Genomic DNA, 14,530 nt, shown 5'->3' with positions numbered 1-14,530 from the left:
TGAAACATGGATAGAAGGCAATATGGACATTATTCACGTCATTTCATTTTGTTCCTACATCAAAAATTCTGGTTGCTATGGCAACAAATAAAAATAAAAAATTCTAACAATGGTGTAGCCAGTAGGGGACATATATTGCTTGGCAATAGTCTTGTTAATTAATGTTTCAATGCATTTTTTTTGTATATTCAGTGTGCCTGTTAGATGTAATTATTTTCATGCAGGCCAAGTACTGCATTTGTATGAGACATGTAAGGCAAAATGTTGTACAGAATACAATGTGACGAACAACATTTAATGAATTTATTAATATTAAAAAATACCTTTTAAATTTAGCGCAAACATTACGGAAAAGAAAGTAAGGTAATCAATAAATGTTTAACTTTCTGCAGAAAAATAACAATGTCAATCAAACATTCAGCATAAATCACCAATGTATTGTGTTTTTTAGTCCAATTTAGACCATTTAGACACGAACAGCAATATATTTCAGTTTAACATATTTTAAAAATATGTCGTCATTGAAATCCTCTGTATTTTTACGTAAATTGAGATTTGATTGCTTTGTTAAAGATCATGAATATTATTGTTTTTACAATTTATCTAGAGAAAGCATCTATATTTTATATAAATTGAGATGTATTTCTATGCCCCCGGTAGGGTGGCATATAGCAGTTGAACTGTCCGTCAGTCAGTATGTCAGTATATGTGTATGTCAGTCTGTCCGTTCGTCCGAAAAAAACTTTAACATTGGCCATAACTTTTTCACTATTGAAGATAGCATCTTGATATTTGGCATGCATGTGTATCTCATGGCGCTGAACATTTTGAGTGGTGAAAGGTGAAGGTCAAGGTCATCCTTCAAGGTCAAATGTCAAATATATGGCATCTGTCCGTCCGAAAACTTTATCATTGGCCATAACTTTTTCAATATTGAAGATAGCAACTTGATATTTGGCATGCATGTGTATCTCATGAAGCTGCACATTTTGAGTGGTGGAAGTTCAGGGTCAAGGTCATCCTTTAAGGTCAAAGGTCAAAAAAAAAAAAAAAAAAAAAAAAAAGCAGCTTTCTCATGACGCTGCACATTTTGAGTGGTGGAAGTTCAAGGTCATCCTTCAAGGTCAAGGTCATCCTTCAAGGTTAAAGGTAAAAGAAAAATCAAAGCGGCGTTCTCATGAAGCTGCACATTTTGAGTGGTGGAAGTTCAAGGTCATCCTTCAAGGTCAAGGTCATCCTTCAAGGTAAAAGGTCAAAAATAAATAAATTCAAAGCGGCGTTCTCATGAAGCTGCACATTTTAAGTGGTGAAAGTTCAAGGTCAAGGTCATCCTTCAAGGTCAAGGTCCTCCCTCAAGGTCAAAGGTCAAAACACAAAAAAACAAATCAAAGCGGCGTTCTCATAAATTGCACATTTTGAGTGGTGGAAGTTCAAGGTCAAGGTCATCCTTCAAGGTCAAAGGTCAAAAAAAATAAATCAAAGCAGCGCAATAGGTTGCATTGTGTTTCTGACGAACACATCTCTTGTTTGTGTTTGAATTATTAAGAAATAGGTTTACAGTTTATCCAGAGGACAAATTTTGTTAATTTTGAACAGTGACCAATTCATGAACATCTTGTTACCTGATTTGCGCATGTTCAATTGGAAAATCCCTCTACCATAATTCACTCAACCTTTCACACTTTCGAAAATTGGCGTACTTTTTTGTTCATAAAATTAGTAAAAGAACCTTTTTTATCAATATTGGCCACAATTATTATTTTTTAAATGAAGTTTAGATATTTATATTTATGAGCTGTGTTTTGGAAAAATGGGGCTTAATGCATGTGCATTTATTGTTGTCCTTGATTAGCCTGTGTAGTCTCTATCCATTTATAGTTATGGTAGGGTGTAGCCTGTGCAGTCTGCATCCATTTATAGTTATGGTAGGGTGTAGCCTGTGCAGTCTGCATCCATTAATAGTTATGGTAGGGTGTAGCCTGTGCAGTCTGCATCCATTTATAGTTATGGTAGGGTGTAGCCTGTGCAGTCTGCATCCATTTATAGTTATGGTAGGGTGAAGCCTGTGCAGTCTGCATCCATTTAAGTTATGGTAGGGTGTAGCCTGTGCAGTCTGCATCCATTTATAGTTATGGTAGGGTGTAGCCTGTGCAGTCTGCATCCATTTATAGTTATGGTAGGGTGTAGCCTGTGCAGTCTGCATCCATTTATAGTTATGGTAGGGTGGTTTATATGCATAACACAACTTAGTAATACATGAGCACATAACTTATAACTGAATTCCTTTACAACCCAAAAAATGTAGTAAATAATTGTACATAATTTCAGAACAACGTTATGCTGAAATATATAAAAAGGAGAATGATAATAGATAAATGTTCCTTATCCTGTAGGCATGTTTATCGGACCTGATATTGTGACATATGTTCATAGTATAAAAAAACATACATGATTCAAATCTAACCGTTACCCGATGCATGCTTTTAGTAGTTTGTTTGCATTTTGCGCATGGTTTTGACCTGAAAAATGCTTAAATATGTGCATTTTTTGTTGATGTTGTTCCTTTAAAAAAATATATAAAAGTGGAAAGGGTCATCACTAATTAGCCTGTGCAGTCTAAACAGGCTAATCTGGGACAACACTTTACAAACATGCATTGTTAGTGCGCGTTTCATATGGATAAAACACTTACCTTATATTTTCTAATAACTCTATGACCAGGGATGATATAATAGGAGTCACATTTTCAGGCGGTTAATTGCTTATTCTGTCCTGTAATGCAGTTTGTGGATGTACTCATCACTGCCAGTCATATCATGTGTTTCTTTCATTTTGCTATTATATGTTGTATTGCGCTATTCAATTCATGATATGTATTGTGCAATGTTCACTATGTATTGCTCAATTTTCACTATGTATTGTGCAATTTTCATAGTATTTTGCTCAATGTTTAAAATATTTTGCTCAGTGTTCACTATATTTTGCTCAAATTTCACTATGTTTTGCACAATGTTCACTAGGTATTGCACATTTTTCACTTCGTAAAAGGCTTTTTGAAATGGTCTTGACTTGTGCATGACAGGAGGCCAGAAGTGTAAGACCATCGAAGAACATACGAGTGAGTTGAATCTGGTCTAGCATACAATGCAAACTATCATGCTTGGTGGTCCTTCTTTTTCCTTTCTATGCACTTTCATTCAAATTATTTTACAAATAAGTCTTGCTCTGTGAAAACAGGGCTTAATTCATGTGTGTAAAGTGTGGCAACAGATCAGCCTATCCAGTCTGCACAGGCTGCACAGGCTAATCAGGGACAACACTTTTGCCAAGACTTGATTTTAGTTTAGAAGGCACTTAATTAAACCCAATTTTAGTGTTCTCCCTCATTTGCCTGGTCAGACTGCACAGGCTAATCTGGGACAACACTTTGGGCACATGCGTTAAGACCTGTTTTACCATGCCAAGACTCAAATATGAAAATGATGTTTACTTTAAACTAAGATCATAGAGTCCTTGCAAGTTTTTATTGATGACTGTTTCATGACAGTAAAATAATCAGTGGTTTTAATTAAATTTTTTAAAGCGGGTATATACGATTTTGTCAAATATTTATGAATTTATATAAACTGTGTAAAAAACTTATTATATATATATTTCAATATAAATTAAAATAAAAGTTAAGAAGAACATGTGTCGAAAAATGCAAAATAAGCCAGATATTTAATTCTGAAATTGAAAACGGCTGTACAGCCGAATTCGCCAGCATGTTTACCATACATGTACGATGTGAATCTAAACTTAGTTTAACGGTTTATTTGAATTCCTGCAACGATATCTATTCATACGACACACGAACTCTTACTCCGATCCTAATACAAAGACAAATGCTTTGGTTATTGTAGGAAAATATGTACGTCACTATCGGCTCGGGGCGCTAATTTGTCTTTGCTGCATTTTATGAAATTCAGCTTTAATGTATAATTTTTATTGCCTATTTTGTGTTATTGTAACATATTTTATCAATATATTACAATTAAACACATATAAAAAAATCTTATATACCCGCTTTAAATCGAATAAATCCAGTTACAGATTTTATAATCCACTAGTTAGTTCAAAGAATAAAATAGGATTAAAATGTACTAATCTTGTTACATGTTTGTAAATAAAGCATTAAGCTAAACTTAAAAAATGTTATAATAAATTTACACTTTCACAAAGATTTGGTTTGATTGTGCTACAACTTAATACAAATCAGTTACATTTTAATGGTCGATAATAAGTAGTTATACCTATGTTCTGAAGCCCCGCTCTCGAAGGCAAGGATTAATGCTTGTGAATTAAAAATTCTCCCAGATTAGCCAGTGCACTCCACCAAGGCTAATCATGGACGATACTTTTGGCTTCTATGCAATTTTTATGCCTGTGGATCAAATGATCGGGGGTATATTGTTTTGGCCTGTCTGTCTGTCTGTCATTGCATCTGTGTGTCTGTCCCAAAACTTTAACCTTGGTCATAACTTCTGAAATATTGAAGATAGCAACTTAATATTTTGCATGCATGTGTATCTCATGGAGCTGCACATTTTGAGTGGTGAAAGGTCAAGGTCATCCTTCAAGGCAAAAGGTCAAATATATGGCTTCAAAGCGGCGCAGTAGGGGGCATTGTGTTTCACAAACACAGCTCTTGTTTGTTTAAAGAAAGTCTCATTTAAGATAAAAAAAATCCAGTCAAGGAAGAAAGTGTCAACCCTGATTGGCCTGTATGGACTTCACAGGCTTATCCGGGAGGACACTTTACGCTCATCCAATAAGCCCAATATTCCGAGAGTGGGGCTCAAATGATCGGCTAGGCCTGTGTGCGGAATGTACTCCAGAAAATAAACATGGTATTATATAATGTAGCTCTTAGTCTAAACTTAACCTATTTTGCTATGAAACACTATATTTATACAACTAGTTTGTAACTTCAGAATGATTAAGCTTTATAATATTGAAATGCAGAAAATAATATCAGTTAATTTATCTGTCCATGTATTTCCCATAATTATGTCTCCCCTCAAAGAAGTGGGTTTATGTTGCTTTGCACCTTTCCATGGTTCCCTTGGTCTATGGACAATCTGTGATTTCTTAATAAAGCTTTGTCCTACAACCAAGCATAATGGTGTGATTCTAACTTGTAGTAAAAGGAAGACACCAATCGATTTTAAGGTCAAAGGTCAAGATCACAGTAGGTTTCCACAGTCAAATTTCTTCACGCAATATCTTGTAATTATGATTTGACCTTTGATGATGCAAATTGGTATTGTGGTCTCTTGGAAGAAAGGGAATTGATCTATTGATTTTTTTGTCATCATGTATTGGTGAAGGTCTCAGTTCCATTGTAGTAATATTTAAATCATTTTAGCACGTTTGCTAGCACTATGTCTATGGTTTTGTGTTAACTGTTATCCCCCCCAAGGTGGAGGGATTTAGAATTGGCATTGTCAATTTGTAAATCTGATTGTCATTTGTCCTTCTGTCTGTCAAGACGTGTCATGCACAAAAACAATAACCCTACACTTTCTTAAATAAGAGTTATTGCCCTTTGTTTTTTTGTATGATAAAACTTTTCAGGGCCATATCTCAGATACCATACAAGATTTCAACATGATACTTAATGGGTGTATAAATATTAATAAGGAAGAATTACTTTGCCCAAGAAACATAGCCCTACACTTTCTTAAACAAGAGTAATTGCCCTTTGTTGTTTTTGTATGATGTTACTTTTGTAGGCTATATCTTAGATATGCTACAAGATTTCAACATGAAACATCATGGCTGTATAGATATCTATGAGGAAAATTTCTCTGTTTTAAAAAAAGTCACCAAATACTTAATTATTTGTGTGTGGATTATACCATTTATCAAAGGATTTGCTCCCATCCATAAACAAAATGTATTTGTAGTGGGATATCAATTCAACAAATGTGCATGTTCCTACTATGATATGCCAATGGAAGAGATAACAAAAACTAGTACTGGTCAGTTTCATTAGTAATACAGTTTCATAAGCCATGTATATATGAAAGGTATTATAGTAGAGCTATTTACATATACTGTGTGGTAACATGTTACTTTAACATGTATGATATGCAGAATTATATCATCATATAACAGGATAAAATCTTGCATACGGCTCTGGGAAAACACAGTTTAACCCTTTGCATGCTGGGAAATTTGTCGTCTGCGAAAATATCATCTGCTGAATTTCTCAAATTAGCATTTTCTTCGATTTTTTCAATGAATACTATCAAAATAGCAAACGGTTTGGATCCTGATGAGACGCCAAGCTATGTGGTGTCTCATCTGGATCCAAACTGTTTGCAAAGGCCTTCAAAATTCGGTTCTCGCACTGAAAGGGTTAATGCATGTGCGTAAAGAGTCTTCCCAGATAAACCAGTCTGCACAGGCTATTCTAGGATGACACTTTCTGTCTAGACTGTATTTTCATTCGGAGAGACTTTCTGTCAACAAAAAATCCCATTAAAGCTGAAAGTGTCCTTTCTCATAAGCCTGTGTGGACTGCGCAGGCTTATCTGGCACAACACTTTAGGCACATGCATAAGCCCTGTTTTCCTAGAAAAGCCTCATATTTATCGGTACTCAGGATTTGCATGTTTTTACATGAAGGTGCTCTCCTAATTCTTACAAAGATCTCTCACTTGTTACACTCCTTTAAACATAAACAGTTGCAATTCATTACGGAAAATATATTTCTGCTAAAGTCACACAGAATAAAACAAGAGTAACTGTTCCAAATATATCATCACAACATCCTTTAAATGCACCAGGTATCCTACCTTACCCTTACCTTAATAAAATGATTTTTTTAATTTTGTTTACTTATGCCAGACATATTCTCTTAATTCTTGTGCTTTTCCTCAAGTGTTGTCCAAAGAGTCTTTTTATTTTGTGAAATACTAGCATTATGTTGTTTGAAAATTGTGAATATGTACTGTAATGCACAGAAGTTTTCCATAGATTACCAAATAATCTAAAAGCAAAACATTTAAACAAATACATGTATTCCCAAACATTGAATGATATTAGTGTTATTTAACCCTTTCAGTGCGGGAACCGAATTTTAAAGGCCTTTGCAAACAGTTTGGATCCAGATGAGACGCCACAGAACGTGGCGTCTCATCTGGATCCAAACTGTTTGCTATTCTGATAGTATTCTTTGAAAAAAAATCGAAGAAAATGCTAATTTTAGAAATTCAGCAGACGACATTTTAGCAGAAGACAAATTACCCAGCATGCAAAGGGTTAAATAATATATATGTTTTAACATCATTCATAATGTCATTATCTTGTATGGAAAATCTTGTGTTTTTAGCTGATCCTTTAAACTTAAAAACCTCTCTGGTACATGTATGTAGAGTTTTATCATGTGAGAAAAAAACTAAACATGATAACTGTAAAATCATCATGGTTTGTTAGACATCAAGTTTTGTTGATTTCTTGGGTGGGCCATTCCATAATTGTTACATCTTTCCACAATCAGAAATGATAAATTCACTTGTCCTCAAAAAAGTCCTTTTTTAAAACATGAAAATTCATGCCAACAAATATAAATAATTTTACAGTTGATTGGTTGGCGAGTTGTATAACTTAATATTTACATGATTATTAAGATAATCATAAAGATAACCTTTACAGATCTCAACACTAACAAAGAAAAGCCCTGCATTGACTTAACTCTGGTTCTCTAATGCCCTTGTTGTTGTTGTCTGTAGATCACGCCGCCTGACCTGGTGCTGCAGATCGTGTTGATAGCGGAGAGTTCACGTCTTCAGCAGCTGCTCGCCACTTATGGAATACAAACACAGACCCCACATCAGGTACAGTAATTAAACCGCTTTGGGCGAAAACTGGGCTTTATACGTGTGCGAAAAGTGTTGTCTCAGATTAGCCTGTGCAGTTCACATAGACTAATAAGGGACAACAATGTTTGCCTAATCTAAATTTTGGTTTAGAAGAGACTTCTTTAAATGGAGAAATTCCTTAACCCTTTCAGTGCTGGAACCGAATTTTTAGGGCCTTTGCAAACAAATTTGGATCCAGATGAGACGCCACAGAATGTGTTCTCATCAGGATCCAAACTGTTTGCTATTCTGATAATATTCTTTCAAAAAAAATCGAAGAAAATGCTAATTTTAGAAATTCAGCAGACAACATTTTAGCAGACAACAAATTTCCCAGCATGCAAAGGGTTAAAAGCGGAAAGTTTTCTCCCTTATGAGCCTGTGCAGACTGCATGTACTAATTTGGGGTGATAGTTTACACACATGCATTAGGCCCGAGTTTTGATAACAAGACTCAATTCATGAGCAATATACCGGTATTGGTTTGCCTTTGAGCACTATTCCATCATAAGTACCCATATATGCTTACATATGGGGATCTGGCTAGCACTTTGTTCATATGAATTACTGCTGATTCATTATTTTGTTTAGTTTTCGTGAAATGTGATCTTATATTTTTGTTTTGTTTTTATTGTGTTATAGGACTTCCAGCTTGAATGTTCATTTGTCATTTGAGGTCTTGGTTTAGAGGACTCTTTTAAATTCACAAAAATAGTGTCTAACAAAAATATTGGTTTAACAGTTTTCATCATGTACTCCATTGCTTATGTGTCCATATTGGCACATTCAACTTATAACATCTTATGGTATTAAAACAGTTACATGAGAGCAGTGGAAGCCTTTAATGCATTAACAGGAGGCATTTCATTACAATCAATTAAACGGAAATTCTAACAGACAGTCGGTATGAAATGTAGGGAAAACTCAAGGGTTTTAATGATAGCACAATTCTTGATCAGTTGGCCACAATAATTAAGCAATGTTCTTGGAAAAAATGCATGGGAAAACTGGGCTTAATGCATGGGAAAACTGGGATTAACGCATGAGGAAAGCCGGGCTTAATGCATGGGAAAACTAGGTTTAATGCATGTGAAAACTGGGCTTTATGCATGAGGAAATATGCTTAATGCAAGGGAAAACTGGGCATTACGCATGGGAAAACTGGGCTTAATGCATGGGAAAACTGGGATTAGCACATGAGGAAAGCTGGGCTTAATGCATGGGAAAACTAGGCTTAATACATGGGAAAACTAGGCTTAAAATGCATGGGAAAACTGGGCTTAATGTATGGGAAAACTGAGCTTAATGCATGAGAAAATAGGCTTAATGCATGAGAAAATAAGCTTAATGCATGGGAAAATAGGCTTAATGCATGGGAAAACTGGGCTTAATGCATGGGAAAACTAAGCTTAATGCATGGGAAAATAGGCTTAATGCATGGGGAAATAGGCTTAATGCATGGAAAAATAGGCTTAATGCATGGGGAAATAGGCTTAATGCATGGGAAAATAGGCTTAATGCATGGGGAAATAGGCTTAATGCATGATAAAATAGGCTTAATGCATGGGGAAATAGGCTTAATGCATGGAAAAACTAGGCTTAATGCATGGGAAAACTAGGCTTAATGCATGGGAAAACTGGGCTTAATGCATGGGAACAGGCTTAACTGGGATGAGACTTTATGGGTAAACTCAATTTTTTTCTTAGAAGAGACTTTCTTCAAAAAAGATATACAATAAAAGCGGAGAGTGTTGTCCTTAACTTGCCTGAGACAACACTTCTCTTATGTATTAAGCCCAGTTTTGCCAGAACATGGCTAAATCCATTAGGGGCAATGTTCACCAACCCATTCTTATACTTACAAATGAAGAAAAGTCTTAGACTCTCCCGCTAATTAAATACTTCAGAGTCTGCCTATATACAGGCTTAAAATGATACTTATGTCATTGTTCATATGTTCTTAACAACGCATTATAATGTTATATATGTTCACAGCAATGGTTCACTTGACAGACTGTTTATTTTTATGCCCCCGGTAGGGTGGCATATAGCAGTTGAACTGTCCGTCAGTATGTCAGTCTGTCCATCCGTCCGAAAAAAGTACTTTAACATTGGTCGAAACTTTTGCAATATTGAATGAAGCTGCACATTTTGAGTGGTGGAAGTTCAGGGTCAAGGTCATCCTTCAAGGTCAAAGGTAAAAAAAAAAAAAAAAAAAGCGGCGTTCTCATGAAGCTGCACATTTTGAGTGGTGGAAGTTCAAGGTCAAGGTCATTCTTCAAGGTCAAAGGTAAAAAAAATAATTAAAAGCGGCGTTCTCATGAAGCTGCACATTTTGAGTGGTGGAAGTTCAAGGTCAAGGTCATCCTTCAAGGTCAAAGGTCCAAAAAAAAAAAATTTCAAAGCTGCGCAATAGGGGGCATTGTGTTTCTGATGAACACATGTCTTGTTTATTGATGGTACAAACAATGGCAGCATTAAGATGTCTGGTCCTTTCTTAAATGAAGATGGAGGGGGTATGTTGGAGTCACTCTATCAGTTGACTAATGAAAATTTCAAAAATTCAATCTATGAGCCAATACAGATTTGGATTCCTGAATTATTTGCCCTTGAACATAGCTGACATTATTTTTCTGTTTGCAAATTAAGCAGATACATTTCTGGTCCCATATCTGAGTTGTTTGCCCCTGTTTGCAGATATAGCCCATACATTTCTGGTCCATTCCTAAGTTATAAGCCCCTGTTTGCACATTGACCCATACAGTTCTGGTCCCATTTCTGAGTTGCTTGCCCCTGTTTCAGATTGAGCCGATACAGATCTGGTCCCCCAAGGAGCTGTCCAAGGCCTATGAATACCTTGGCATCAACAAAAAACTTGGTCTGACTGGACGACCCAAACGACCATTTGGTGTTCTCAGTACTTCCAAGGTATGCTATCAACAAGAAACTTGGTCTGACTGGACAACCCAAACGTCCATTTGGTGTGCTCAGTACTTCCAAGGTATGCTATCAACAAGAAACTGGATCTGACTGGACGACCAAAACGTCCATTTGGTTTGCTCAGTACTTCCAAGGTATGCTATCAACAAGAAACTGGGTCCGACTGGACGACCCAGGGTTAGGGTTAGGTGTGCTCATCACTTCCAAGGTAGGCATCAACAAGAAACTTGGTCTGAGTGGACGACCCAAACGTCCATTTGGTGTGCTCAGTACTTTCAAGGTAGGCTATGAACATAAAACTGGGTCTGACTGGACAACCCAAACGACAATTTGGTGTGCTCAGTACCTCCAAGGTAGGCTATCAACAAGAAACTGGGTCTGACTGGGCGATCCAAACACCCGTTTGGTGTGCTTAGTACTTCCAAGGTAGGCCTAAAGTGGAACCTTGCTCTGGGTAAACCAGGTTTGATGCATGTTTGTAAAGTATCGTTCCATATTAGCCTTTGCAAAGGCTACTCAGGGACATATTAGCCTTTGCAAAGGCTAGTCAGGGACATATTAGCCTTTTCAGAGGTTACTCAGGGACATATTAGCCTTTTCAGAGGTTACTCAGGGACATATTAGCCTTTGCAAAGGCTAATCAGGGACATATTAGCCTTTGCAAAGGCTTCTCAGGGACATATTAGCCTTTGCAAAGGCTTCTCAGGGACATATTAGCCTTTTCAGAGGCTAATCAGGGACATATTAGCCTTTGCAAAGGCTACTCAGGAACATATTAGCCTTTGCAAAGTCTACTCAGGAACATATTAGCCTTTGCAAAGGCTTCTCAGGAACATATTAGCCTTTGCAAAGGCTACTCAGGAACATATTAGCCTTTTCAGAGGTTACTCAGGGACATATTAGCCTTTGCAAAGGCTAATCAGGGACATATTAGCCTTTTCAGAGGTTACTCAGGGACATATTAGCCTTTGCAAAGGCTAATCAGGGACATATTAGCTTTTGCAAAGGCTACTCAGGGACATATTAGCCTTTGCAAAGGCTTCTCAGGGACATATTAGCCTTTGCAAAGGCTTCTCAGGGACATATTAGCCTTTGCAAAGGCTTCTCAGGGACATATTAGCCTTTTCAGAGGCTAATCAGGGACATATTAGCCTTTGCAAAGGCTACTCAGGAACATATTAGCCTTTGCAAAGGCTTCTCAGGAACATATTAGCCTTTGCAAAGGCTTCTCAGGAACATATTAGCCTTTGCAAAGGCTTCTCAGGAACATATTAGCCTTTGCAGAGGCTTCTCAGGAACATATTAGCCTTTGCAAAGGCTACTCAGGGACATATTAGCCTTTGCAAAGGCTTCTCAGGGACATATTAGCCTTTGCAAAGGCTTCTCAGGGACATATTAGCCTTTGCAAAGGCTTCTCAGGGACATATTAGCCTTTTCAGAGGCTAATTAGGGACATATTAGCCTTTGCAAAGGCTACTCAGGAACATATTAGCCTTTGCAAAGGCTACTCAGGGACATATTAGCCTTTGCAAAGGCTTCTCATGAACATATTAGCCTTTGCAAAGGCTACTCAGGGACATATTAGCCTTTGCAAAGGCTTCTCAGGAACATATTAGCCTTTGCAAAGGCTACTCAGGGACATATTAGCCTTTGCAAAGGCTTCTCAGGAACATATTAGCCTTTGCAAAGGCTTCTCAGGAACATATTAGCCTTTGCAAAGGCTACTCAGGGACATATTAGCCTTTGCAAAGGCTTCTCAGGAACATATTAGCCTTTGCAAAGGCTTCTCAGGAACATATTAGCCTTTGCAAAGGCTACTCAGGGACATATTAGCCTTTGCAAAGGCTTCTCAGGAACATATTAGCCTTTGCAAAGGCTAATCAGGGACATATTAGCCTTTGCAAAGGCTACTCAGGAACATATTAGCCTTTGCAAAGGCTTCTCAGGGACATATTAGCCTTTGCAAAGGCTAATCAGGGACATATTAGCCTTTGCAAAGGCTACTCAGGAACATATTAGCCTTTGCAAAGGCTTATCAGGGACATATTAGCCTTTGCAAAGGCTTCTCAGGAACATATTAGCCTTTGCAAAGGCTTCTCAGGAACATATTAGCCTTTTCAAAGGCTACTCAGGGACATATTAGCCTTTGCAAAGGCTTCTCAGGAACATATTAGCCTTTGCAAAGGCTTCTCAGGGACATATTAGCCTTTGCAAAGGCTACTCAGGAACATATTAGCCTTTGCAAAGGCTTCTCAGGAACATATTAGCCTTTGCAAAGGCTTCTCAGGAACATATTAGCCTTTGCAAAGGCTACTCAGGGACATATTAGCCTTTGCAAAGGCTACTCAGGAACATATTAGCCTTTTCAGAGGCTAATCAGGGACATATTAGCCTTTGCAAAGGCTACTCAGGAACATATTAGCCTTTGCAAAGGCTACTCAGGGACATATTAGCCTTTGCAAAGGCTACTCAGGGACATATTAGCCTTTTCAGAGGTTACTCAGGGACATATTAGCCTTTGCAAGCGCTACTCAGGAACATATTAGCCTTTGCAAAGGCTTCTCAGGGACATATTAGCCTTTGCAAAGGCTTCTCAGGGACATATTAACCTTTGCAAAGGCTTCTCAGGAACATATTAGCCTTTGCAAAGGCTACTCAGGAACATATTAGCCTTTTCGGATGCTAATCAGGGACATATTAGCCTTTGCAAAGGCTACTCAGGAACATATTAGCCTTTGCAAAGGCTTCTCAGGAACATATTAGCCTTTTCAGAGGCTAATCAGGGACATATTAGCCTTTGCAAAGGCTACTCAGGGACATATTAGCCTTTGCAAAGGCTTCTCAGGAACATATTAGCCTTTGCAAAGGCTACTCAGGAACATATTAGCCTTTGCAAAGGCTTCTCAGGAACATATTAGCCTTTTCAGAGGCTAATCAGGGACATATTAGCCTTTGCAAAGGCTTCTCAGGAACATATTAGCCTTTGCAAAGGCTACTCAGGAACATATTAGCCTTTTCGGAGGCTAATCAGGGACATATTAGCCTTTGCAAAGGCTAATCAGGGACATATTAGCCTTTTCAGAGGCTAATCAGGAACATATTAGCCTTTGCAAAGGCTACTCAGGAACATATTAGCCTTTTCAGAGGCTTCTCAGGAACATATTAGCCTTTGCAAAGGCTTCTCAGGAACATATTAGCCTTTTCAGAGGCTAATCAGGGACAAATTAGCCTTTGCAAAGGCTACTCAGGAACATATTAGCCTTTGCAAAGGCTTCTCAGGAACATATTAGCCTTTTCGGAGGCTAATCAGGGACATATTAGCCTTTGCAAAGGCTACTCAGGAACATATTAGCCTTTGCAAAGGCTTCTCAGGAACATATTAGCCTTTGCAAAGGCTTCTCAGGAACATATTAGCCTTTGCAAAGGCTACTCAGGAACATATTAGCCTTTGCAAAGGCTTCTCAGGAACATATTAGCCTTTGCAAAGGCTTCTCAGGAACATATTAGCCTTTGCAAAGGCTACTCAGGAACATATTAGCCTTTTCGGAGGCTAATCAGGGACATATTAGCCTTTGCAAAGGCTACTCAGGAACATATTAGCCTTTGCAAAGGCTTCTCAGGAACATATTAGCCTTTTCGGAGGCTAATCAGGGACATATTAGCCTTTGCAAAGGCTTCTCAGG

The 14,530-nt window shown here is 37.6% G+C and overlaps 1 protein-coding gene across 2 annotated transcripts in view; it reads left to right on the top strand.

Moving 5' to 3' along the window:
* LOC127838674 (phosphorylase b kinase regulatory subunit beta-like) overlaps window positions 1–14,530 on the top strand; it is a 59,065-nt gene that overhangs the window by 26,652 nt on the left and 17,883 nt on the right. Inside the window, exons 12-14 of one of the 2 annotated variants that reach the window (XM_052366542.1) lie at window positions 3,083–3,118; window positions 7,779–7,883; window positions 10,710–10,835. In XM_052366542.1, coding sequence (XP_052222502.1) covers window positions 3,083–3,118; window positions 7,779–7,883; window positions 10,710–10,835 — 267 coding nt within the window. The remainder of the gene's footprint in view (window positions 1–3,082; window positions 3,119–7,778; window positions 7,884–10,709; window positions 10,836–14,530) is intronic. The other variant, XM_052366543.1, reaches the window with a different exon arrangement.

Source organism: Dreissena polymorpha, chromosome 7 (genome assembly GCF_020536995.1).
Source record: "Dreissena polymorpha isolate Duluth1 chromosome 7, UMN_Dpol_1.0, whole genome shotgun sequence".
NCBI classification, from domain to species: domain Eukaryota; kingdom Metazoa; phylum Mollusca; class Bivalvia; order Myida; family Dreissenidae; genus Dreissena; species Dreissena polymorpha.
Note: the sequence above shows the minus strand (reverse complement) of the source record. Positions and strands in the feature narration are given on the sequence as shown.